The following is a 23513-nucleotide window of genomic DNA, read 5'->3' as shown; positions in this document are numbered from 1 at the left end:
TTTTATATGATTAAATCAACAGTTTTAGTCTAAAGCTTAGTTCTTATTTTTTCTGCTTAAATCTTTTTTTTATGACATAATTTAAATTTTATCTTCAGTGGATTGGACTTGATTCTATTTTTATAAATTTAAGATATTTTTAAGAAATAAAAATATTAGTTAAAATGTTAATTACTATGTATGTTTTATATTAGTGAAGGTTCTCTTTTGATTCCAAAATTTACTACTTTATCATAATAATGTTTTGTTAATTTATTAATTAATTTAATTTATATTAAAATTTTTACATTCTATTACTACCAGTTTTAAGTGTGTTGGGTTCCTATTTATAATCGAGATTAATTCTCATCAGGAATAGTTTCTCTAGAATGGTTTAGTTCTTTTACACTAATATCTTTCTGATTGATAATTTATCTTATTTATTCGTTTGAATCATTTTTTTCCTCCTTTATTTCTCTTCTGCTAGCAGAATAAACTGAAAATATTTATTGAATATCTTAAATGGGTATTTATTTTATGTATAAATTTTGATTAGACTTTAGAGTATTTTAAAATATGTTTTGATGTGAATTAGTTTCGGAATTTGTTTCTTAATATATTTTTGTTTTGTATTTTTCATCCTTCATTTATTTATTCCCTTAAACTAAATTATTTTTTGTTTTGATATAACTATCAGTATCTATTTAATTTTTTAACTTTTTATTTTACTAGTCTTTACTTTTCACATAAATTTTATCTCTTAATTCTCCTCCTTCCTTATCTTTTATTATGATTAAAAAGCTGAATACGGTAAATTAAAGCTCATTAACTATTCTGATTAATATTTCAGGTTCATCTTTTGCTTTAGGTATTCCCCAAATATGAATAACACCATCTATTATTTCACAATTAAGCCATTTCGGAAGTGGGTTATTTATTGATAATCCTATAGGTCTATAATCGTCTTTAAGTAATCTTCTAAAACCCATGCAGCACCCCTAAATGAATACAATATATTATTTATTCAAAATATATATTTATATATAAATAAATTTATTTAATTACACTATCTTTTTTAAAAGCTGAAATATTGCTTATTTAATGCGATTAAAGTATTAATGACTCTCCTTTGCTTGGATTAAGTGAAAATGTTCTTTAATCTATACCTGAAGCCTCTATAATAAGATATTCTTTTAAAAGATAAATATCAAACTAAGTCTTCTGTATCGTATCAGCATCTTGGCATATTGCATGCTCTTACACTTAAAAAACAGGAAAAGGATTTAAATTTTTATATTCTTATATTTCATCAGATTTATCATTATTTCTTAATTTGTACACATTGTGATATGTTTCTAAATTTACTTCTTGTTCATTAATTAAATTATTTCTTTCTATATCATCGTTTTATATTTAATTATTAATTTTATCTGTATGATTATCTATTTACGAACTAGATAACTTGCTTTAGTTTTTGTTAAGCATCCTTTACTTACTTGCCTGAAATGTAGGTTATATAGATACATATCTTTTGTACCAATCATTTTTTGAAAAATATTTTGTTCCTTATTTTCTTAAATATTTCAAAACTTATTTTGTTTCTTTGTCATCATTTAGCAAAATTCTAATTAATTTTCCCTTTATTACTCTCAGTAGCCTGCTTTCATCAAAATCAAACTCTCTTGGATCTAAACTAGAGAATTTCTTTTAGTTTTTTTCAAATGTTTAAAACATTTTTTTCATGATTTCGCTTATATTTATGCTCTTTTCTTTTAAATACATCTGTTTTATTTCATTTAAGAATTTTTAATTTTCTTTTTTATAAAGTGTCCACAATTTGTTTGCATTATCTTAAACATTATCAAATATGACTATTTATTTTCTATACAGTTCCCCAGCTATTGCAGTCTCATTTGAATACATATAGCTTGATTCCATTAAAATTCTATTTTACAATTAAATAAATTTAATTACCTAACAAAACAAATGTTTTTTAATTATACAAATAAATGCTTGATCTATATCTCCAAATACTAAATATTCCAATTAGTGGGCCAAATATTTGGAACAATAATTAAACTGTAAACATAAAAGGAAGCTAGTTAAAATAAATGGTAAACTAGTCAGATACTTCAGTAAAACCATCGCTAGCAGTAATTTTTATTCTCTCAGCTGTTAAAAATGAACTTATTGTTTTCATTCCACTAAAAGTCTAAAAAATTATTATAAAATTAATTATTAAAAAATAGTTTTTTGCAATTTGATTCTTACAAGACTCTGAGGATTGAATTCTATCCATTGAGATGATCCTTAAGCTATCTCAACAGGTTCAAGACTAGAATCAGTAACTATGTAGGCTTTGAATGTAAGCTATTATCCATCCGCATCTTGAAATGTATTTTAATCAAAAGTAAACTAAAACTTTGCTTCAACACTTACATCGCTTTTATCATAAAATTTGTTAAACTATTACTGCAGTTGTAAATTTTAATTTAATGTAACAGGGTTATTTAATTTAATAAAGCTTTAAAAGACATCATATGTTTCCGAAAATTCGAGATCATAGTTTGAAGAATCAGAAATTCTCCCTGTTATCAGAATATCTTGAAATTTGTTTGTAAAATTAGCTATTTATAAACTATTGGAAACTATTTCATTAACTTTGGTAGATGGACCTTCAATTTTGACACTAGTTAAATCATCTGAGAAAGAACTTAAAACTCCTTCAAATGTTTTCCTTATAAATTTACCTTACGATTTAATATTGAAGTAAGCAATAATTTAATAAGATGGAGTTTATAGCAAAGGTTTTTGATCTTATAAATAAGATTTATAATTAAATTCTAGAGAACTCTCAATATAAAACCTAATAGGGTAATCAATTTTTGAGAAAGCTAAAACTTGTTTTATGTAAGCTTGGATTTAGTTATCAGTCGAAGCATTTAAGGGAATTTTACTAGTGTAAAAGTCAAGATATGTGAACTTATTTGGATCGAAATTACTATCAAGATAATTATATGTCGAAATAATCCCTTAATTTTAGAGAGCAAAATAAATAGCAGAAGCCATATTTTAATTAATCAAATCATTCACAAAATCATAATCAAATATTTCTTTCATAACTTCTAAAATTATAATATTTTCTCCCTTTTTTTCATTTGAAAAAGTATTGAATGCTCCTTATTTATCTACAGTCATTTGTATCATTTGCTAATTACTCAAAAAGGTCATCCAATAAGGTAAACTATTTTTTTCATAGTTTCTATAATAGTAGACTTAAGTAAATTTTATTTTTCTTCTCAATTCCAAAGGAACAAAAACCATCTAAACTGTCTAACCTACCTATAATTTTTATCCCTTGTCTAAAATTTCATAGTATACTTTACCGCTAGAACTTGTTGATAATTTGCTGATTTAAGTGTGAATTTTTATATCATTTTATAGAGGCATAAATCTCATCCCAGCATTCCCTATAAAAAATAAAATTTTTTGGATTATTGAAAAAAAAAAAATATCCACAAAAAAGATTTTTAAAAATAAGAAAATTGAAATTATATTTATTACCTATTATAAAAATGCTTTTATTATCTGGAGTTATGCAAAAACTTGAAGAGCTTTCATTTTGGAAGTTTAAAATAGAAAATATGTATGGATTAGCATAGTCTTCTACATCAATTATGGTTAATTACCCTTTTTCTAATTGAGAAGCGATGATATACTTTTCTCCAAATATAGGAATGAAGTGTATAGTTTATGCCCAACCATCAACAGGAAGAGTACTTACTATCTTCGGGTTTAACTTATCTTAAACATTAGCTATTATCAATCCTTAAAACCCAACAGCAACAAATAAATGAATTTCATCAGCAGATAGAATAGGATATTCTGACCCTACTCTTTTAATAATTGACATCGGAAGTAGTGTTTTGTTTTGAAAATTAAAAATAACGACCCCTTCTTCTCTGCAAGCACAAAAAAGATAATCATTTAATTGTGTTATAGCACACTTTTCAAAAGTGCACATATACTATCCTTTGTTAACAAACTCTGCAATTAATATTGGGTTCCATTTATCAGTTTTTACATCATATACAGATACTCCTATACTTCCATTAGAGATCATCAATAAAGAATTATCATGATTAAGTTAAACTCTAAATTTATTATTTTATTTGAAAATATTTTTTATTCTTATTTATTTATATTAATACTTTTTGTTAAATAAGAAAACTAAGTTAAAAAAATTCAATTTATCATTTAATTAGAAAAAGAAATTATATTTAATACCCATCAGAGTCATTCATAACATTACTTGGTATAATGTGGTTTTTTTTATTTGGAGCAGATAGGTTGCTGATATCATATATGTAAAATCCCAATTCACTTAATCCAAGATACAATAGATTCTAAGGTTCATTATTATTTATTAGGGTTAGGCCATCATATGCAGCTCCTTATATTGAAGGAATGGTTGAAAGAAGCACAGGGTTATAAGCATTTTCAATAGAAAATATAAAAGACGAACTACCACCTGCGACTGCAACGTGTTTATTATCGTTAAAGCAGAAAATTTCCCATGCCCAAGGATCTTAAAACTTACTTATTAAAGATGATTGGAAGGTGTTAAATAAATTAGGAAAATCTTTATTTATCTAAGGTTAGTCAGATTAGTATATTACAAGAGAATGCCCATTTGATGCAAAAGCATATTTTTCATCTGATGATAAAATTAACTTATTGCATAAATAACTTCCATCTATATCTTAAATATAATATAGAGAATAGTAATCTTAATTTATAATTTGAAAAAGTTTCAAGCCAATGCTTCTAAATCCTAATACTAAATAATCTCCCATTTGAGTCATAACTATACTCATCGTTAGTTATGGTGATTAAAAAACACTCTTAAAATTCAAAGAAAATAAATCGTCTTTTTCTTTAGGAATATCTAAAATACCACTTATGGATGCTGCTAACAATCCAAAATAAGCATCAGCTACGTAAATGGTAGAAATATCATGTGTAAAATAGCTATCCCAAGCAGAAGATCCTGTAAACTGAGTTGCTCTTAATTTGATATTATTTCTATCTCTTATATCTATTATCTATAAACCGCTTATATGATTGGCAAGAGCAAGTAATTATTAATTTCTGTCAAGTTTTACTTTATTAGAATTGGGTGCATAAACTCCTTTTAAAAAAAGTAATTAAATTAGTTCGATTATTGAGTGTAAATTAAAAAACAAAATCACAATCTTACAAACAAAATTTAATTACTTCAAAATCAACTATTTTTTCTAAATAAAATACAGTTTTAATATTAGGTTTTAATTACTTTTGGAGTAAGTTATTACAGAAATTTTTTACAATTTAAGATTAGCTTATTATTTTAAAGCGCTTAATTAAAACCTATAAAGATAGTAAATTAGTTTTTAAGAGAATTTAAATTACCTGCTTTGGATAAAAATATTGGGTTATATACGTTGCTTATATCATAGCAGTAAACTATTCCGCTTGCTATTAGAAATAAAGTTTTCATGTCATCTGTAACAGTTATAGATTAAGCTGTCATTGGAGTAGTTAAAGTATATATTTTTTTAGGGTTAGGAGGGTCTGTTATATCAAAAATGACAAGACCTTCCTCTAAGTCTGATAGAAATAAGTAATTTTTTTTTACTTTTACTTCATAAGCGCCTTTTGCTTTTACAATACTTACTAATGTAGGTTATTAAATATCTTCTAGAGATATTACACAAAATCCTCCCTCAATTCTTGTTAGGAACGCCCACTTATTATCCTCAGTGATGTCTTAATAAAACGAAGTAAAATTATCTATGTCACTTACTCTAATGCTTGATATTGGTTAAGGGTTAAAAATGAGTTCTCTTGATATTAATTTAGATATCTAAATTGCCAAAACAATTAAGAAAATGTGTAATTTAAAGAGCATTTTTTTATTAATTATTTTGTTTGATTTTTTAGCTTATTTTATGCTTTTCAATATTTAATTATTTTGACTCAAAAATAAATAAATAAATAATTACTTATCACTATGTGAAATTGTTCTTCATTAATTTTTTTTATTAAAATTGATGTATTTTTATAAAATAAGAAATCAGTTTATTCTTGAATGACTAGATACCACAAAAAATGACTAGAACATCAAGTTTTTGAGTTAATTTAAAAATTAAAGCAAATAAAATAAAGCAAACAGATGATTATTTTCTTTTAGAATATAATCAAAACTTTTAAAGAATTATTTTGATATCAAATATATTTAAAAATCTTCTTTATAAAGAAAATTTAAAACTAGAAAATGCAAGTATTTCAATTAAATTAACAACAAATTTTTAAATTATTCTTTTTATTATTTAAATCTTGTTACTTTAAAAAAAAATAAAAAAATTACACAATAAAAGAATAACATTTTTACTAACATAAAATAACTTAATAATTTATTCAAAATGAAAAAATACAATGAATTATAATTATTAATTTTTGAAGCAATATCAACTTTATCATTTTCAGAATAAATTAATGTAACATTTAATAGCTTATTTGATTTAGCTATATAAATACTTATAATGTAGAGAAAGCACTAAAAAGGGGAGAAAGGGAATAGCACTTAAGAAAATATTATTAATCATATTAGAATTGTTAAATTTAATAATGTATAAAAATAATTAAATAAAAAAATTTTATTATAGATTAATAAAATTAAAAAAAAAAATGTAAATAATCTTATAAAGAAAATAATTATTTATTAAAACGAGGATTAATGAATATGTTAAATTTGAGATTGAATTATTCAAATTTTCAAAATAAGTGTTTTGGAGGTAATAAATTAATAATTAATACAATCAAATAATTTAATTATTTTTATTTTAATGTAAATCAAACACTCTTTTTTTGATTTTTTTATTAAGTTTTTAAGTAAAGAAAAATATTTAGAATTAATAAATTTCTATGATTTATTTTTTATCATAGCAAATAATTATTTCTTATGAATTAAATTTTATTTTCTAAAATATTTATGTAAAACATATACATATTTCTACACAATTTATTTACAGTTTTAATGAATTTTTATATTTTTATGTCTTTTAAAAATAAAAATAATATTTTTGTTTTTCAAATAAAATTTTTTTTATCATACTTAATTTTAAAATACAGCTATACAATTTAGTACGCAGAGAGCTAAAATTAATAAAATCTAAATGATATATTCAAAATATATTCATTTCTCAAAGTTTTATTGTTTGTTTAAAAATAAATTTATTCAAAGTCAATAATATTTTACATTTTTTATATAAAATAAAAACGCATCGCAGCTTATTAGCAAAAATAAATACATCCAATATTTATAATAAAAACCTTAAAAATATTTATTTAATTTTATTTGTAATAGAATCTACATAAAAAGATTCCAAAACAATATAGAGCAAATATTAGAGAACCTAAATTAAATAAACTACTAATAAATAATCTTTTTGTATAATTAGTTGTCAATTTCAATCAAATAAATATACATAAAATTTAAATACATTCTATAGAAGTAAGTTAGAATTTAATTGCAAAGATTGAATGATTAATTGATTGAGAAATACAAAAAAATTTTAAGAAAATAGATTAAATTAAATGGAAATAGAAAAATGAGCATTCTTATTTGAGTAATGAAATAAATTGTAAGTATGAATGGTTAAAACATTAGAAAAAACTTTTAGATAGTTTTATTCTAATAATAATAAAAAGGTGACTACTATTTTAGCCTAAATTCAATGAATAATAATAACAAAGAAGCTTAACTAATTTTGTCAAATTTTTGAGATTAAACCAAAATTTAGAATATTAAATTGTTTTTGTTTTTGATTATCAAAAACTAATTAAAGTGTCATAATTTTCGATGGTTTTAATATTATTAGATTGGGTTAAATAATCATAATTAATTTATTTATAAAAAAAGTTAATATTTGCAAAAAAAGAAATATGAAATTAATAATTGCTATATTTGGCTTAATTGCCACAGTCACTGCTTGGGATTCAGTTGTCAGCAACTTCTTATCCAAAGTAATTAGCAAAGATTCAACCTTGAATATTGATAATCATGCTTTAGCTTTCTGCGGTTATGAGTAATACTTATATTTAAATTCATACAAAAAAATCCTTTTTAGCTAATTTTTGTTTATCCTTAGAAGTTTTTCAATTAAAATTAAATTCTTTTAACCTTGTTTATTAATTGGAATTTCTTATATAATTATCTTCACATTCATAAATTTCTGCTCATTATCAAAAAAAATTTTTCCCTGAATAGTGAGTTGTCAAGTCATCACTCACTGACCAGAAAATATTTTTATATAGCATAATGAAATTTTAATTTCAAATTTATTAAATAGAAAACATTAATGTGATACTGCTCCATATTGCATCTGGGATGTCTAATCTTAAATTTGTAAAAGAATCGTTTCTCCTGTCCCTGAATAGAATTTAAACTCAAACTTCACATAATTCGCAAGTAACTATACCAACTCTACTTCTAACTCAACTGTTGGATATAATAGCACTTTCTTACTTGAATCTGAATTTGCTGCTGTTAACTGCACCAACTAAACCTTCTAAAACTGTAGCAGAATCAACGGATGTGCTTGGAACTATACTTATAACTTCTGTCAATTGAACAACACCAGAAAATTCTTCCTTGAATAGAACTCAACTTCAAATTATACTAACTCTACCACTGGATTCAACCGTACCTTCTATCTTGAATCTGAATTTGCTGCTGTTAACTGCACCAACTAAACTTTCTAAAACTGTAGCAGAACCAGCGGATGTGCTTGGAACTATACTTATAACTTCTGCCAATTGAACAATACCAGAAAGTTTTTCCTTGAATCTGAATATGCTGCTGTTAACTGTACCAATTAAACCTTCTAAAACTGTAGCAGAACCAGTGGATGTGCTTGGAACTATACTTATAACTTCTGTCAATTGAATAACACCAGAAAATTCTTCCTTGAATCTGAATTTGCTGCTGTTAACTGCACCAACTAAACTTTCTAAAACTGTAGCAGAACCAGCGGATGTGCTTGGAACTATACTTATAATTTCTGTCAATTGAACAACACCAGAAAATTCTTCCTTGAATCTGAATACGCTGCTGTTAACTGTACCAACTAAACCTTCTAAAACTGTAGCAGAACCAACGGATGTGCTTGGAACTATACTTATAACTTCTGTCAATTGAACAACACCAGAAAATTCTTCCTTGAATAGAACTCAACTTCAAATTATACTAACTCTACCACTGGATTCAACCGTACCTTCTATCTTGAATCTGAATTTGCTGCTGTTAACTGCACCAACTAAACTTTCTAAAACTGTAGCAGAACCAGTGGATGTGCTTGGAACTATACTTATAACTTCTGTCAATTGAATAACACCAGAAAATTCTTCCTTGAATCTGAATTTGCTGCTGTTAACTGCACCAACTAAACTTTCTAAAACTGTAGCAGAACCAACGGATGTGCTTGGAACTATACATATAACTTCTGTCAATTGAACAACACCAGAAAATTCTTCCTTGAATCTGAATACGCTGCTGTTAACTGTACCAATTAAACCTTCTAAAACTGTAGCAGAACCAGTGGATGTGCTTGGAACTATACTTATAACTTCTGTCAATTGAATAACACCAGAAAATTCTTCCTTGAATCTGAATTTGCTGCTGTTAACTGCACCAACTAAACTTTCTAAAACTGTAGCAGAACCAGCGGATGTGCTTGGAACTATACTTATAATTTCTGTCAATTGAACAACACCAGAAAATTCTTCCTTGAATCTGAATACGCTGCTGTTAACTGTACCAATTAAACCTTCTAAAACTGTAGCAGAACCAGTGGATGTGCTTGGAACTATACTTATAACTTCTGTCAATTGAATAACACCAGAAAATTCTTCCTTGAATCTGAATACGCTGCTGTTAACTGTACCAACTAAACCTTCTAAAACTGTAGCAGAACCAACGGATGTGCTTGGAACTATACTTATAACTTCTGCCAATTGAACAATACCAGAAAGTTTTTCCTTGAATCTGAATATGCTACTGTTAACTGCACCAACTAAACCTTCTAAAACTGTAGCAGAACCAACGGATGTGCTTGGAACTATACTTATAACTTCTGCTAATTGAACAATACCAGAAAATTCGTCCTTGAATAAAACTCTACTTCTAATTACACTAACTCTACTTCTGGATACAACTACACTTTCACACTTGAATCTCAATAATTTGCAGCTGTTAACTGCACCAACCAAACCTTTTACAACTGTAGTAAGTTTAATGGTTGTGCTTGGAACTATACAAGAAATATTTGCTAATTAAATAATACTAGATAGTTCTTCCTTGAATAAAGCAACTCTACTAATTCAACTGGTAGTTTTAATGTTACTTTATTCGATTTCAATAGTTTCAACTATACAGTGAACTCCACTTAGACAGGAGCTTAAAACTTCAATTTAAGTTCTTCTTACATTAACTAAACTGAAAGTGCATTCCGTTTATGCAATGAACTTAACAAGACTCAATGTATTTATGCTAATAACTGTAAATGGGCTAGAAACAACTCCTGTATTTATAATAACTCTACACTCTAAGTACCTTTCGTTCATAAGTTACTCAGTTTAGAGAGAGATTGATAGATAAATTGGTTAAAAAAATGAAAAAAAAAATATTACACTTATCATAAAACAATATAAAAGTGTTCTTTATATAAAAAACAAATTAAGACAAATTGAATCTTGTTTTTATAGTCTTTTTTATTGTTGCTTTTATCAAATATGAATTATTTTTCATTAAATATCCAAAAAAATAGTTGAGAATAATTATTTATATTATTTTACTACATCAATTTAATTTAAAGATTGATTATTTTTTCCCTTTTAATGATTTATACTCTTTAAACAATGAATCTATTTTTATATAGAATTTTATTTGTCATAAGAAAAAATATTTTTCTGACTAAATTATTAACACAATTTTATTACTTTATTAGATTATTTTTTAATTTGGTTTTTAATGTAAAATTTAATTCAATAATTATCAAAAATAATCATATCAATTTAAATAATTCGATTTATACTGATTAAGGGTTGTTGGTCTAGTGGCATGATTCTCGTTTAGGGTACGAGAGGTCCCGGGTTCGATTCTCGGACGACCCCAATTTTTATTTTTGCAACGCAACATTTAATTACTGCAAAATATATAAAGATAAAAAAAATTTTTTTTAAAGTTAATTATACTATTGATTAAGGGTTGTTGGTCTAGTGGCATGATTCTCGTTTAGGGTACGAGAGGTCCCGGGTTCGATTCTCGGACGACCCCAATTTTTTTACTTGATCAGTAACTTCTTTATGAACATAAAAAGCTTTAATACTATTTTTATTAAAATAGATTTTTTATAAAATTTATACAATAAAATTTTTAATCCCTATGAGAATATTATTAATTTTATTTTTGTTATTTTTGACTTAATATATTTATTTGTCTTAAATATTCTTATTTATATTTCAAATTGTTATTAAATCAAATAAGAAAATTGAGAAAAGTAAAATTTTAATTTATTCCAAGTTAAAAAGGTCTCTTAATTTTAAATCAAATTTGTTGATTAAGGGTTGTTGGTCTAGTGGCATGATTCTCGTTTAGGGTACGAGAGGTCCCGGGTTCGATTCTCGGACGACCCCAATTTTTTTTAATTCAATATATAAATTTTGATCTCATGTATATTTATTGATTTGCATATTTTGGTAATTAGAAAAGTCTTTAGAAAACAAAACAAAATAATTGATTAAGGGTTGTTGGTCTAGTGGCATGATTCTCGTTTAGGGTACGAGAGGTCCCGGGTTCGATTCTCGGACGACCCCAATTTTTATTTTTTTATTTTATTGGTAAAGAATGAGAATTCATCCATCAAATTTAATGACTTTTTTTTGTAAAATTAATTTTATTTTAATTTTTTTTAGCAAATCAAAATTTTTGGATCCAAAAAAGAAATATTGATTAAGGGTTGTTGGTCTAGTGGCATGATTCTCGTTTAGGGTACGAGAGGTCCCGGGTTCGATTCTCGGACGACCCCAATTTTTTTATTTTATTCTAAAATGCTTCAATTTATTCATAAATTTAATTTATTTTATTTCAGAACAAATCAGAATTTTTTTTAAGAAAAAAAACATCTTGATTAAGGGTTGTTGGTCTAGTGGCATGATTCTCGTTTAGGGTACGAGAGGTCCCGGGTTCGATTCTCGGACGACCCCAATTTTTATTTATTTTTAAATAAGTTCAAACCACAATAACTATTAACTGAAAACAAAAAAAGAAAAGAATTTTTTCTATTTTCTAAAATATTTTGATTAAGGGTTGTTGGTCTAGTGGCATGATTCTCGTTTAGGGTACGAGAGGTCCCGGGTTCGATTCTCGGACGACCCCAATTTTTTATTTTAAATAGTTTTCTTATCATAAACTTATTTATTCAATTATAAAGTTAAAAGAAAATCTTTTATAATTGAAGAAAGATTATTGATTAAGGGTTGTTGGTCTAGTGGCATGATTCTCGTTTAGGGTACGAGAGGTCCCGGGTTCGATTCTCGGACGACCCCAATTTTTTTCATGTCAACAAAAAAAAACAATTTAATTATCATTTAACATAAAGGAAGGTTGAGTTTAGTTTATTCACTTTGAATTAGTTAATTAGTTAGAATTAAATCACAATATTAAAAATAAATAAGCAAATAAAAAGATATAATTAATTAATTAATTTATTTATTTTATATTAATTACTTTGTATTATAAATATTTTTTTCCATAATTAACATATCTTTAAAATAATTAATTTAGTAGTTTTTATCTTTTTTTTAAATATATAAATTATGTTTAGTATGTTCATTATTCATCTTCAATTTCTTCCTCTTCCTCCTCTTCTTCTTCTATAATTATATCCTCTAAGTTTTTGTTGATAAAGGTTTAATATAATACTGTTTGTATAAATATAACTTACATTATTATTCATTATATTGAGCGAAAAGAGCTTGTAAAGATGGACCATCAAATGCTTCGTCAAATATCAATTCAAATTTATTGTTTTCCATTATTGAATCAGGAATGAATGTTTTTTTAGCAGATGCTGACCAGTCATTAATTGGAGGAAATCCAAAAATGGGATCAATTGCGATTCTAAATATTTTATAAATAGTATTAAAAATAATAAATACATTAATTTAAAGAAATACCTAAAAGCATTTTCTATCATAGCTGGAATAATACGTGCTAGAAGAGGTGAAGAGAGCTCAAGGCATGGGTTAGTATTTACTTCAATAAGCCACGTTTTAAATTCTTCATCAATCATGTAATCTAAACCAAAAACCTTTTATATGCAAAATGAATAAATTAAATATTTTAGTGAGTAGAAGTTATGTACTTCAAAGGTGATTTCCCTTCTCTGTGGATCCATCTTAAGGAAAGTTGATTTAATACAATCAAGAGCTAATTACTTAATTGAATAAATTACATTTAATATTTGAAATTAATTAGGTATTTATTTATTTACTCTCATTCTAGGATAAATAACAGTTTAGAAATTTATTTTTTATTCTGTGTGATTCTAGTCAAGATACCTTTAAAGATCATTATAAGAAAGTTTATTTCCAGGTTCATATTTTCCATAATCTTCGCACTTTTTTTGCACAGCGTCATTTGTTAAATGAATCATCTATTAAATTTTGTATATTTTAAAACAATCTTTATATTTAAAAACTTACTTTATTAGTTAAGCTTTTGCAATTATACTCCTTACAACTAGTTCTAATATACCCATCTTAATACCAGTATGCCTTCATCCTTCCTTTTATAACAGTAACAAGCAGATAGCATCTAATGTCAAATTTACGCTTTAAATTTTAAAATTATATATTAAATACAAAATACTTCACTTTTAAATTGTAATAATTTAAAAATATTGCTGCTTAAAGTATTTAAATTGACAATAAATTATGAGCTAAATAGTATAGAAATTGCAACATAATTAATTTTTTTTATAAATAAATAAAACAAAGCCAAACAATGACAATGTTAAGATAAAAATCATTGCTTGAAATAATTAAATTTGTTTACCTTATTATAAAGTAGTGGATTGTCTAAATATTTTTAAACTATGTAGGTTTTTGGCTTACCGTTTGGGTGTAAATCCTAATTTTTATAAATATTTATTTTAATAAAATCTTTTTTATTATTTAAAAATTACATTTTTAGCTAAAAGTTAAGTGATTTAATCTATTTCATTGAGAACTGTAATACCTGTTCCTCTGTTTGTAATTTCACCTGGTTTTATAATCCAAATATTTCTGGGTTTCTTCATATTACTTCCTATTGATTGCTTTGCTTTATCTGAAGAATACTTGTATTCTAATCTCAACTTTTCTTTTTAGTTGCATTCATCTTCTTTTTGTTTCCAGTGTTCTAAAAATTTGGTGTATTCAGGATCATTAATTCCATCTTTAATATGAAAAGTTAATGGTATGTTTTCGAATGGGTTCTGTTTTATTGTTGTGTAATAGTTTCTTAAATTATAAAAGAGAGCTTTTTTATTTGAGAGATTCCAATTATTTTCCAAGTGATTATGCATTTTTAATGAGTTAGGATCTTAAAAAGTGTCGAATTCCTAAATCATTTTTTAATTTTTAGCATTTTTAAAAAATTTTTAAAGATTAAATCATATATTACTTTTTGGAATTGTTAAAATTAATCAGGCAGAGATTAGGAAAAGAAATATCTTAAATCGTAGTCTTTGTTAGGTTGAATCTCCATAATTTTTTTAAAGTCATTAGGATGGAATAAACGCTTAGCATTTACATTATAGGTTGCTTACACTTTCAATTAATTCTATGGGGCATTTCCTCTAGTGCTTGGTGTGAGAGAACGTGTTTCCTTTTTTGAAAATATAAATAACTAAGCATAAAAATTATTTATGGAGATTTTTTACTTTATTTTATGGTTATGAATTTGCTGTTCCTGGGTTAGGAGAGCCTTTCTTTAACTCTGCTTTTAAACTAGAGAGGGAATTATTTAAAGAGTTAGATTTTTTAACTGTGGGACGAGATGTTAAAGATCTTAATTTTTCAGTTTCTGAATCACTTGAATCAATTGCATTCCCTAAGTCTCCTTATAATTGGCTTTATGAGTCTAAATCTTTATTTATTGATGAATTCATTTTGTGGTCTAGGAGTGGGGAGTTTTCTATTTAATTTGGAAACATTATTTATATTTTTAATTTTTAATAAAATTAGATAAAATAATTTAAGTAAATAAATAAATTTATATTCTTTTTACCAAAGTTCGTAGAAGCATCGTTGTTATTGTTTGTATCTGCAAATGAGTCGTTAGTTTTTATATTAATCTTTTATTCAGAACCAAGGATTTAATTGTCTGTTGTGATCCTGGGTCCAGTAAAAGCTTTGAGGTTATTAAGAAATTCATTAAATCTTAGCTATGTCCACACTATGTGGCATTGATCAACTTTATCTTTGTTTGTTTCTAACTGAAGCCACCATCTCTATTTAACGCTTGATTTGATTAAGTAAGAATTATTACCTTTGCCAACATACATCTTAAAGCAAGGCTTTTAAATTGGAATAACATCAATATTGTTAGAGAAATTAACTGCTCTTATGAAATCTTAATATTAGTTTATCCTTTACACTTCTTTAGGAAGGTTATCATATTTTCCTACTAATTAGCCATTCTTCATTTAACCTTAGTTTAATGAGGATAAACCATTATTTTAGCCACCTTGAGGTCCAACTAATGTGTTTCTTTTCTTTTTCTTTTTCTATTTTTTTTTATTTGAGGCGTTTATGTCAGCATTATTTTAAATAGTTTATTCAGATAGCTTGGCTTCTTTTTCTTTTGTTGTCTTTATATTCAAAGGAGCTTTTTGAATGCTATCATTTAGAATATTGTCTAATTCGCCATTTTATTTAATCTAGTTATTTCCCAAATTCATAGCTTATTTTTGTTAGTATGTTTTTTTTCTCATTTATGGAGTTTTTTCAAATGATGATTGATCGTTTGTTATTATAGCTCCTTTAATATTGCTGCTGGCTCTCTCGTTTTAATTTAGTTGATTTTCTTTGGGGTTAATCTTGAAAAAATCTGTTCCTTTATTATTTTAGTAGTTTTGTTTGGCTTGATTACTAAGATTTGAAGATCCTTTAAAGTCTTCATCATCTCCTTAATAATCTTCTTCTTAATTTGTATTATTCGATGAAGAAATTTGTTCTTCTTTTGGAGCTTTCTTACCACTTTCTTTTACGCTTTATTGGGGAGTTTACTGTAAATCAATGTTAGATGAGCGGATGCTTACAGTTTCAGCATTTTAATTTTCTGAAAGTTCGCCTTCTTACTATTTTTTTAAAATTTTAATAGGTTTAAGACTTGTATTTGCTTAAATGGCTCCAGATATAGGCTTTTTTGCATTCACTGATTGCCCATTATGAGAATACTTCTTCTGAGTGAGTGGATTCAGTTAGGGATGATCACTTTCTCTATCAGAATCTTCAAATCTATTTAAATTTAGTTTTGATTTTTCTTTCTTTTGAATAGTGACAACATGCTTAGATGAATTACTTCCTAAAACTGCATTGATCTTTTGAGATGTAATTTTTTCATAGCGGTTGTTTTACTATTCGTTTTCATTCCCATTACCTTCTATTGTATTATGATGTTTTATCTTTTCAAGACGCTTAGTAGCTTCTTTCTTCAATAGCATAGGAGTGCTAGAAGATCTATTTATATCATTACTATTTGCATCTTCTTATCCAGCTGAGTAATTTTCGATAAATTTATTTTCTCTTCCTTCCCCTTAGCCTGCAGTAGAAGGGTAGTTCTAATTGAATTCTTGCTAAGAAGAAATAAAGTTGTGATTGACTTCGTTCATTTATTTAGAATTTACCACTTCTAAATATAAGTTATCTCCATTTTCTTTTGTATCTTTATTTGTATGGAAATCTTTTGAGTGCTTTTAATTAGGATTAGCTCTTTTTACTTTATAAGATGGATAATAATGAGGATTCTCTTAAGGTATTATACCTTTTATATCCATATCAAGCTGATTCAAAGAGTTTCCCACAGCTAATATTCCATTGCTCTCCTAAATGGCTTTACTAAAATCAAATAATTACTATAAATATATATAAATAATTAGATATAAATATAAATTTATACTTGAACTAATTGTAATAGCTTCCTTATTGCTAACCTTATTTTAGAATTTTAAATGTATTATTTCCTAAGACACCGCCAACTTAATTTAAACCTGTAAACTAATCCATTCCTTAAAAAATTACAAAAAAATAGTATCAATTAATTGTATTACTTTCTAAAATAAATAATACTACTAGAAATAGAATCAAGAGCTACAATATTTTTTCGAACTTCTTTATCTTACATTTTTATTTTTTATAATTTGTAATTGCTTGTATTTTAGCTACTTTGTGCACTTGAGCCCTTTGTTATTGGTGGAAACTTTGTTTCTTTAGAATTATTTTAAGAGAAAATGAAAAAAATTAAAAGAACATATTTACATGGTTTAAATTTAGGTGACTTATCCAATCCTGAACAATTACCAGATTAATCAGCACCTTAACCTCCCGATTCCTCCATTTCTATATGATTCATGCTCTTTTTTTGTGCATTGTAATGGACTCCCATACTCTAACCTGATAAATTATTTTATTACACTTAACCTTAGAAAGAGCTTTATCCATTTAAATACTATTATTCAAAATATTAAAAATAACTTGTTTAATAATTGAAAATCAATTTTTAAAAAATATTTAATAAATTGAATCATTAGTATTTATATTTCTTATGAAACATAGAACCAAAAATATCAACAAAACATATTTATTTAATACATGTATTGAGATCTATCTTGGGCCTCCGGGTGAATTAACATCATCTGTCTCGTTAGTTTTTTCTGATAATACAAAAATTATTTGATTAGAATGAATTAGATGGTAAAATTCAAAATCAAAATAAAATGTTGTATTATAAATGAAAATATTTTTTATGTAAATATCGAAATATCAGTTTAACTTTTAACCCTCTAACTAAAAGTAGAATTTAGATAGTGGTAATTAGTTTGAGGGTTTGAAGTATTTTAATATAAAATAAAATTTGTAAAATAATATTCAAATACCTATACTTGCATTTGTTACTTATTATTACTATTATTGTATATTTCCTATCGATTGTGTTTTTTTTGATTATCCATTTTGTAAAGGTTTTTGATTTTGAACAAATCTTCTTGTGGGGGAATTCATTTAGCCCTTCTAAGAATTACTTTGTTGATAGTTTTGGTAGTATATATTTTGATTCCCTGACTATTATTAAAACTATGAAGATTACAGCATATTATTCTAAAGTGAGCTCATTAACTATTGTTATTGTTAATGATTAAGTATTTATTATTACAATTGTTATGTTTAGGAAGGGTGTTATTAATATGGAACAATTCTAGTAACAGTAAGTATCACATTTTAAGTGCTATTTGATCCTTAGCTATTAGTTGTTTGATTTGAAATCCCACTGTTTTAAGATAAACCCATATGAGAAGGTAAATTTGTTTGTGTTCCTCCTGCACTGTAATACTAAGAGGTATTCCCAATCTTAATTTAATCAAGTCCTATGTTATTCATCAAACTACCACCAATATTTTAGTACAAGCGAGAACTGTTTTCTTTTTCATTGGCTCTTCGACTATTACCCATGTCTATTTCATCAGAATTTCTCGGAACTGCTTGCTGCTTAATATTTTTGCTAATTCATGTTAAAAACACATGGTTAGAATAAGATCATGTCTATTTAATTATTTTGAAAAGTAAAATAATAGTCATTTGATCTTAAAGAAGACCTAATTAAGTGAAACTAATTAGCTAATAAGAACTAAAAAATATAAAACCTTTTGCGAATGTATACGTTAGATTCATTATTCATTTACTCAAACAAAATAAAAATAATTTAAAGTCACAAGATCTTTAGTAGCTTTTACCCTATTTTAATACTTTGAATTTGTAGTTAGTTATTTGCTAGCTAGTTTGTTTGTTTGTTTATTTGATTCTTCTTTAATATTTAGTATTTTAAAGAAATTGTTAATTAACAAACTTTAATGTTTGTTTATAAAATTAATTAAAAGCAAAAACTCGACAGAAAAACAATATATGTATATAATATATTTAATATAAATTTTGAGATTACAAATTAAATGATTTAGACTCTTTTTTTTCTTTACAAACAGATATAAAAACTAATATATCAATCACTATTTTTAAATTTTCATGCATGTATTCCATCAATCTTTCTGTCAATTCTTTATATTGTTTAATCTTTATCATTTAATTCAGCTTAATTAAACATTCTTCTTTCTTTTTCAATAAAAGTACAATAGAATCAAACAATATAATATCTTCAATAATTTACGAATTTTTTTTCTCCTTAAATTATAATCATTTATTTTTTATTATTTTATAAATTTTGAATAACTATCTGTTACTCACTTAGTATTAATTAGATCTAATACTTCAAATATTTATATAATAAATGTAAATAACAATTTTAACAATGAAATTCATATAAAAACCTAAACTTAAAAAAACTAAATAAGATTAAATAAAAATATTTTTAAAAATATAAAATTTATTTATTTTGTTTTAAAAATATTTAGAAGTTTTGAATTGATTGGTATACAATAAAAAACAAAGATATGAAAAAATGCTATTTATAATGAATAAAATAGGTTGATGATGAAATTGTTTTCATAGATATAGTATTAAAGTAGATGGATGGATGGATGGATGGATGGATGGATGGATGGATGGATGGATTATTAATAGATTGAATTGAATTATTTTGTATGCATTTATTTTTTATTTGTTTTATTTTTATTACTATTTTTACTATAAAGAAGGTCTAAGAATTACTAGAGAAGATCAAAGTGCCAACTTTTCTAAAGAGAAACAGTTTTCACTTTGTCATATGAGGTCTTTTTCTCATATTTTCCATGAACTTACTGTTCAATTTTTTAGCAGAAAGACTGAAAATTTTATTTTCTAAATCTTTAATGTTAATCTCAAACTTTCCTCTAGGAATAATATCTTAGAAAAGAGCTTCTCTTACAATTGTTAAGTCACGATATCTGGAAGGTGTAGCAGCTCCAACTAGTTGATCATCTCTGAAGTAGTAAACCATATAATTGTTAGATTACTAATCACCAACGATTTCAGCTCTGTTACTGACTTCTGGGAAACCTAATTAATTAATTTATTTATTTATTTAAATTAGTGAATCATATTAAAGGCTTAATAAGTTTTTGTAAATGTTTGAATAAAATTTTTATCTAAGTATCAAATGGATCTGAGTTAATAAATTACCTATCTTATTGATTTGGGTATTACCAACTTTAACCTTATCAAAAGGAATGGTTCTTAAAGCAAGTCTTTTTTCAATTAAGTTCAAGGCAGTAGTGTGAGCTTGCAATAAGACATCACCAGAATTTCTGTATGCTAAACGAGAAGCAATGAAAGGAGCTATAATTGAAGCAGTAGGACCAACAGTCCACATGTTTTAACTGACAGTTCTTTAGAAGGAATCAGTATAAAGAGCACCATCGCTGCAAAGTCTCATGCTAGATTCCAAAGGATCTATGTTAGGGAATTCTTCTCTCATTAAAAAGAGGGCATCGCACTTTATTTTATCCTTTGATAATTCTACTTACTCTACTGCTTTTGTTCCTTCTATGGCTATTAAATATTAGATATTTAATTAATTTATTAATTAAGTTCAGTATCTTTAATTTATTAAATTTAAGTAAAGTTTAATATGCATTCGCTCTAAAAATTAATTAAAATTTTTCTTATTTCCTTATTTTTTTCGACTTACACTTTTCAAGTAAATTTCTTTATATTAAAATAGATTGAATTGCTTTTAACTTTTAATTAAATAATTAATGCATATCTTTTGTATCTTCTTAGCTTATTAAACGAGCTTGCTTACATAAACTTAACTTATTTTGCATAAAGATTTTGAAAAAGAAATATTTTACCTTTTAATTGTTGAGATTTGACAACTTTAACGCCAGTGTTCTTCAACTCTTAAACTAAAGTTGCTGAAATGTCTTCTCCTAAATTATCCTTGCTTAGGACATTGCTAGATTCAGTTACTAAAGTAATATTTGCTTTAGTGTTTTTCTTTAGATTGCAAGCTAAACGGATACTATTAACAGTATCACCTACTATGACGATGTTCTTGAAATTTGCACTATCCTTTTTGATCTACTTGAATTCAGTTAATGAACATGGTTGATAAATACCTTGCAAACCAAGTCCACTAACACCATGGAAACGAGGACGTATTCCTAAGGAATAAACTAACTTTTAATAAGGAACAGGATCTTCTTTACCCTAAACGGTTTTAATGACTTGCTCATCAATGTTGATATATTTTACTTTTTCTTTATTCTTAGCTATTTTAACTTAGAATTATTCATAAAATTCCTTTTCTCTAATTGGAGGTCTTTCAGTATTTTCCAAATCTTCGAACAAGAGGTTAAGATCATAAGGGCCATCAATATCTTCACCAAACATAAGAGTGATAAGACCTCTGTATTTAGCTTGACGGAGAGTTCTAATAATATTAATGCTTTCAATGCCACTACCTAAAATAACCAAGTTAGTGAAATCGGGAACCCAACCTCTCATATTAACAGTATCAAAGAATGGTTTTTCATTTGTATAGCGGACAGAGATAACATGGTCATCTGTCTCATTTACTTTTAATACCTTAAGTTGTTCTAAATTAGGAGAGTATTCAGTGACACCTTTTAAAATAAAATAGAAGTATGAAAACAAATTAAGTAAAATCTTTAGTATCATGTGTTAGTTCTAAATTACACACATTTTGGATACTTATTATCATTTAAAATTAGTAAGTGAATATTTATTGATTACCATCCTTAATTGAGAAGATAGCACCATTAACTATATCGTAGATTTTATCACCAATGAGCAAAGTAGAATCAAGTAGTGTTTTATTATCTACTGGAGAAACAGCATCACAAGCATAGTATTAGCCACCTATTTTAGCAAGAAGAATTTTCTTATCTCCGACTGTGTATAACTTCAATTCACCATCTTTAAGGTCATTCTTATGGCAAAGTTAGATAGCTCCGGTAGCATCAACTTTAGGAGTTACTGAGCTTTTTCCGTTTTGGCTAACTTCAACAGTTTCCTATGGAGCTTCAGCCTCTTGAGCCATAAATCTTTGAGATACCTATTGAGAAAACAAAAAGATAGGCAATGCTGTCATGGCAATACGTTTTTGATTTCTTTGTAAGGCTCTAAATAATCCTCTGCCAAAGGTCTATGCAGTTCTATAAAACATGATATAAGCAGTTTTTGTTTGGTCTAGTTTTTAAATTAATCAGTAATTAAGAATTAATATGCAAGTTGAAAAATGATCAGAATAAGTAATAATATGAAGTATATTCATCTCTAAATGGGATAATATTCATTGCTTAACTACGTAAAGTAAAGTATAATGCAGGAGCAAATAAACTAATGTCTTAGTATTGTTAAAGGGATGAGGTGTGTTGTAAAATATGGAATTACAAAATAAAGAATATTTAATTAATATACCTCTTCTTTTTGTTTGATTCGGATGATTCTTTTTTATTTAATATTTATTTATTTATTTACGAAATGAGGGAGAGTTCTATTAATTGATTTTTAAAAAAACTATATTATGAATTCATAAAAGGTGTAATTAGATACATATACTTATCACTTAAATCTTCTTTATCAAAAAAGAATGAAAAGATATTCTTATTAAAATTAATACAAATTGTCATTATAAATAAAAAACAAATCCAGTTCTGGATTATTCTGGTAGTAAACGTTATACACACTTTTTTACTACTTTTATTAAATTTATTTTCTTTATTGCTATGCATCGCCATCTTTTATAGTGAAAACATAAAACTTTACTCAAAATTACTACTTAGAACACTTTAAAAACAAGTAAATAAATATTTCATAGCCTAAATGCATAAATAACACTTCAACAAATTACCTATCTTCTACTTACAATTTTATACTTATCTTTGTTTTCTTTTTTACAATTCTTTGCTGCTAATTTAATTATTTTAATCAATTTACTTTTTTTTATAAATTTTCCTAAAACATTCTTTTAATTTTCTTTCTGACAAACATTTCATAGTTAATTACATAATTTTTAACTTTAACTATTAGATAGGGATCAAATTAATTAATTTATAAATCTATTCTTCTATTTAATCTAATCAAATAAAAATTTAATTCTAAAAAACATATCATTCAGTAATTTTAAAAATATAAATTAAAGTAATCATGCAAAAATATAAATTAAAGTAATTATTCAAAAATATAAATTAAAGTAATTATGCAAAAATATAAATTCG

General features: G+C 25.5%; 5 protein-coding genes across 5 annotated transcripts; all 5 read right to left on the bottom strand. All coding sequences in view use genetic code 6, as the record gives it.

Annotated features, from left to right (window-relative positions):
* Nucleotides 1-15: 15 nt before the first annotated feature.
* Nucleotides 16-5929, bottom strand: TTHERM_00299710 (MFS transporter; the record flags this gene model as incomplete). The annotated part of the gene is made up of 9 exons (XM_001024498.3): nucleotides 16-114; nucleotides 176-226; nucleotides 288-977; nucleotides 1045-1924; nucleotides 1983-2191; nucleotides 2251-3449; nucleotides 3544-4133; nucleotides 4267-5170; nucleotides 5431-5929. The coding sequence occupies 9 exons, from the start codon at nucleotides 5927-5929 to the stop codon at nucleotides 16-18; spliced, it is 5121 nt and encodes a 1706-aa protein (XP_001024498.3).
* A 2588-nt stretch (nucleotides 5930-8517) lies between these two features.
* Nucleotides 8518-10644, bottom strand: TTHERM_000299605 (membrane-anchored cell surface protein, putative; the record flags this gene model as incomplete). Its single annotated transcript, XM_012800140.1, has 4 exons — nucleotides 8518-8642; nucleotides 8703-9209; nucleotides 9270-10331; nucleotides 10425-10644. The coding sequence occupies 4 exons, from the start codon at nucleotides 10642-10644 to the stop codon at nucleotides 8518-8520; spliced, it is 1914 nt and encodes a 637-aa protein (XP_012655594.1).
* Nucleotides 10645-11089: 445 nt separating this feature from the next.
* On the bottom strand, nucleotides 11090-11393 carry TTHERM_000299602 (hypothetical protein; the record flags this gene model as incomplete). The annotated part of the gene is made up of 2 exons (XM_012800139.1): nucleotides 11090-11225; nucleotides 11275-11393. The coding sequence occupies 2 exons, from the start codon at nucleotides 11391-11393 to the stop codon at nucleotides 11090-11092; spliced, it is 255 nt and encodes an 84-aa protein (XP_012655593.1).
* Nucleotides 11394-12910: 1517 nt separating this feature from the next.
* TTHERM_00299600 (tubulin-tyrosine ligase family protein) lies at nucleotides 12911-19018 on the bottom strand (the record flags this gene model as incomplete). The annotated part of the gene is made up of 17 exons (XM_001024495.2): nucleotides 12911-12969; nucleotides 13026-13201; nucleotides 13258-13391; nucleotides 13446-13517; nucleotides 13575-13736; nucleotides 13786-13914; nucleotides 14138-14212; nucleotides 14268-14684; nucleotides 14747-14950; nucleotides 15006-15259; nucleotides 15353-17184; nucleotides 17246-17354; nucleotides 17419-17553; nucleotides 17605-17794; nucleotides 17938-17999; nucleotides 18222-18841; nucleotides 18984-19018. The coding sequence occupies 17 exons, from the start codon at nucleotides 19016-19018 to the stop codon at nucleotides 12911-12913; spliced, it is 4665 nt and encodes a 1554-aa protein (XP_001024495.2).
* A 1026-nt stretch (nucleotides 19019-20044) lies between these two features.
* On the bottom strand, nucleotides 20045-22459 carry TTHERM_00299570 (pyridine nucleotide-disulfide oxidoreductase; the record flags this gene model as incomplete). The annotated part of the gene is made up of 4 exons (XM_001024492.1): nucleotides 20045-20328; nucleotides 20452-20820; nucleotides 21123-21896; nucleotides 22027-22459. 4 exons carry the CDS (start codon nucleotides 22457-22459, stop codon nucleotides 20045-20047), a joined length of 1860 nt encoding a protein of 619 aa, XP_001024492.1.
* Between the last annotated feature and the right edge of the window lie 1054 nt (nucleotides 22460-23513).

Source organism: Tetrahymena thermophila (assembly GCF_000189635.1).
Source record: "Tetrahymena thermophila SB210 genomic scaffold scf_8254379, whole genome shotgun sequence".
Classification (NCBI taxonomy): Eukaryota; Ciliophora; class Oligohymenophorea; order Hymenostomatida; family Tetrahymenidae; genus Tetrahymena; species Tetrahymena thermophila.
Note: the sequence above shows the minus strand (reverse complement) of the source record. Positions and strands in the feature narration are given on the sequence as shown.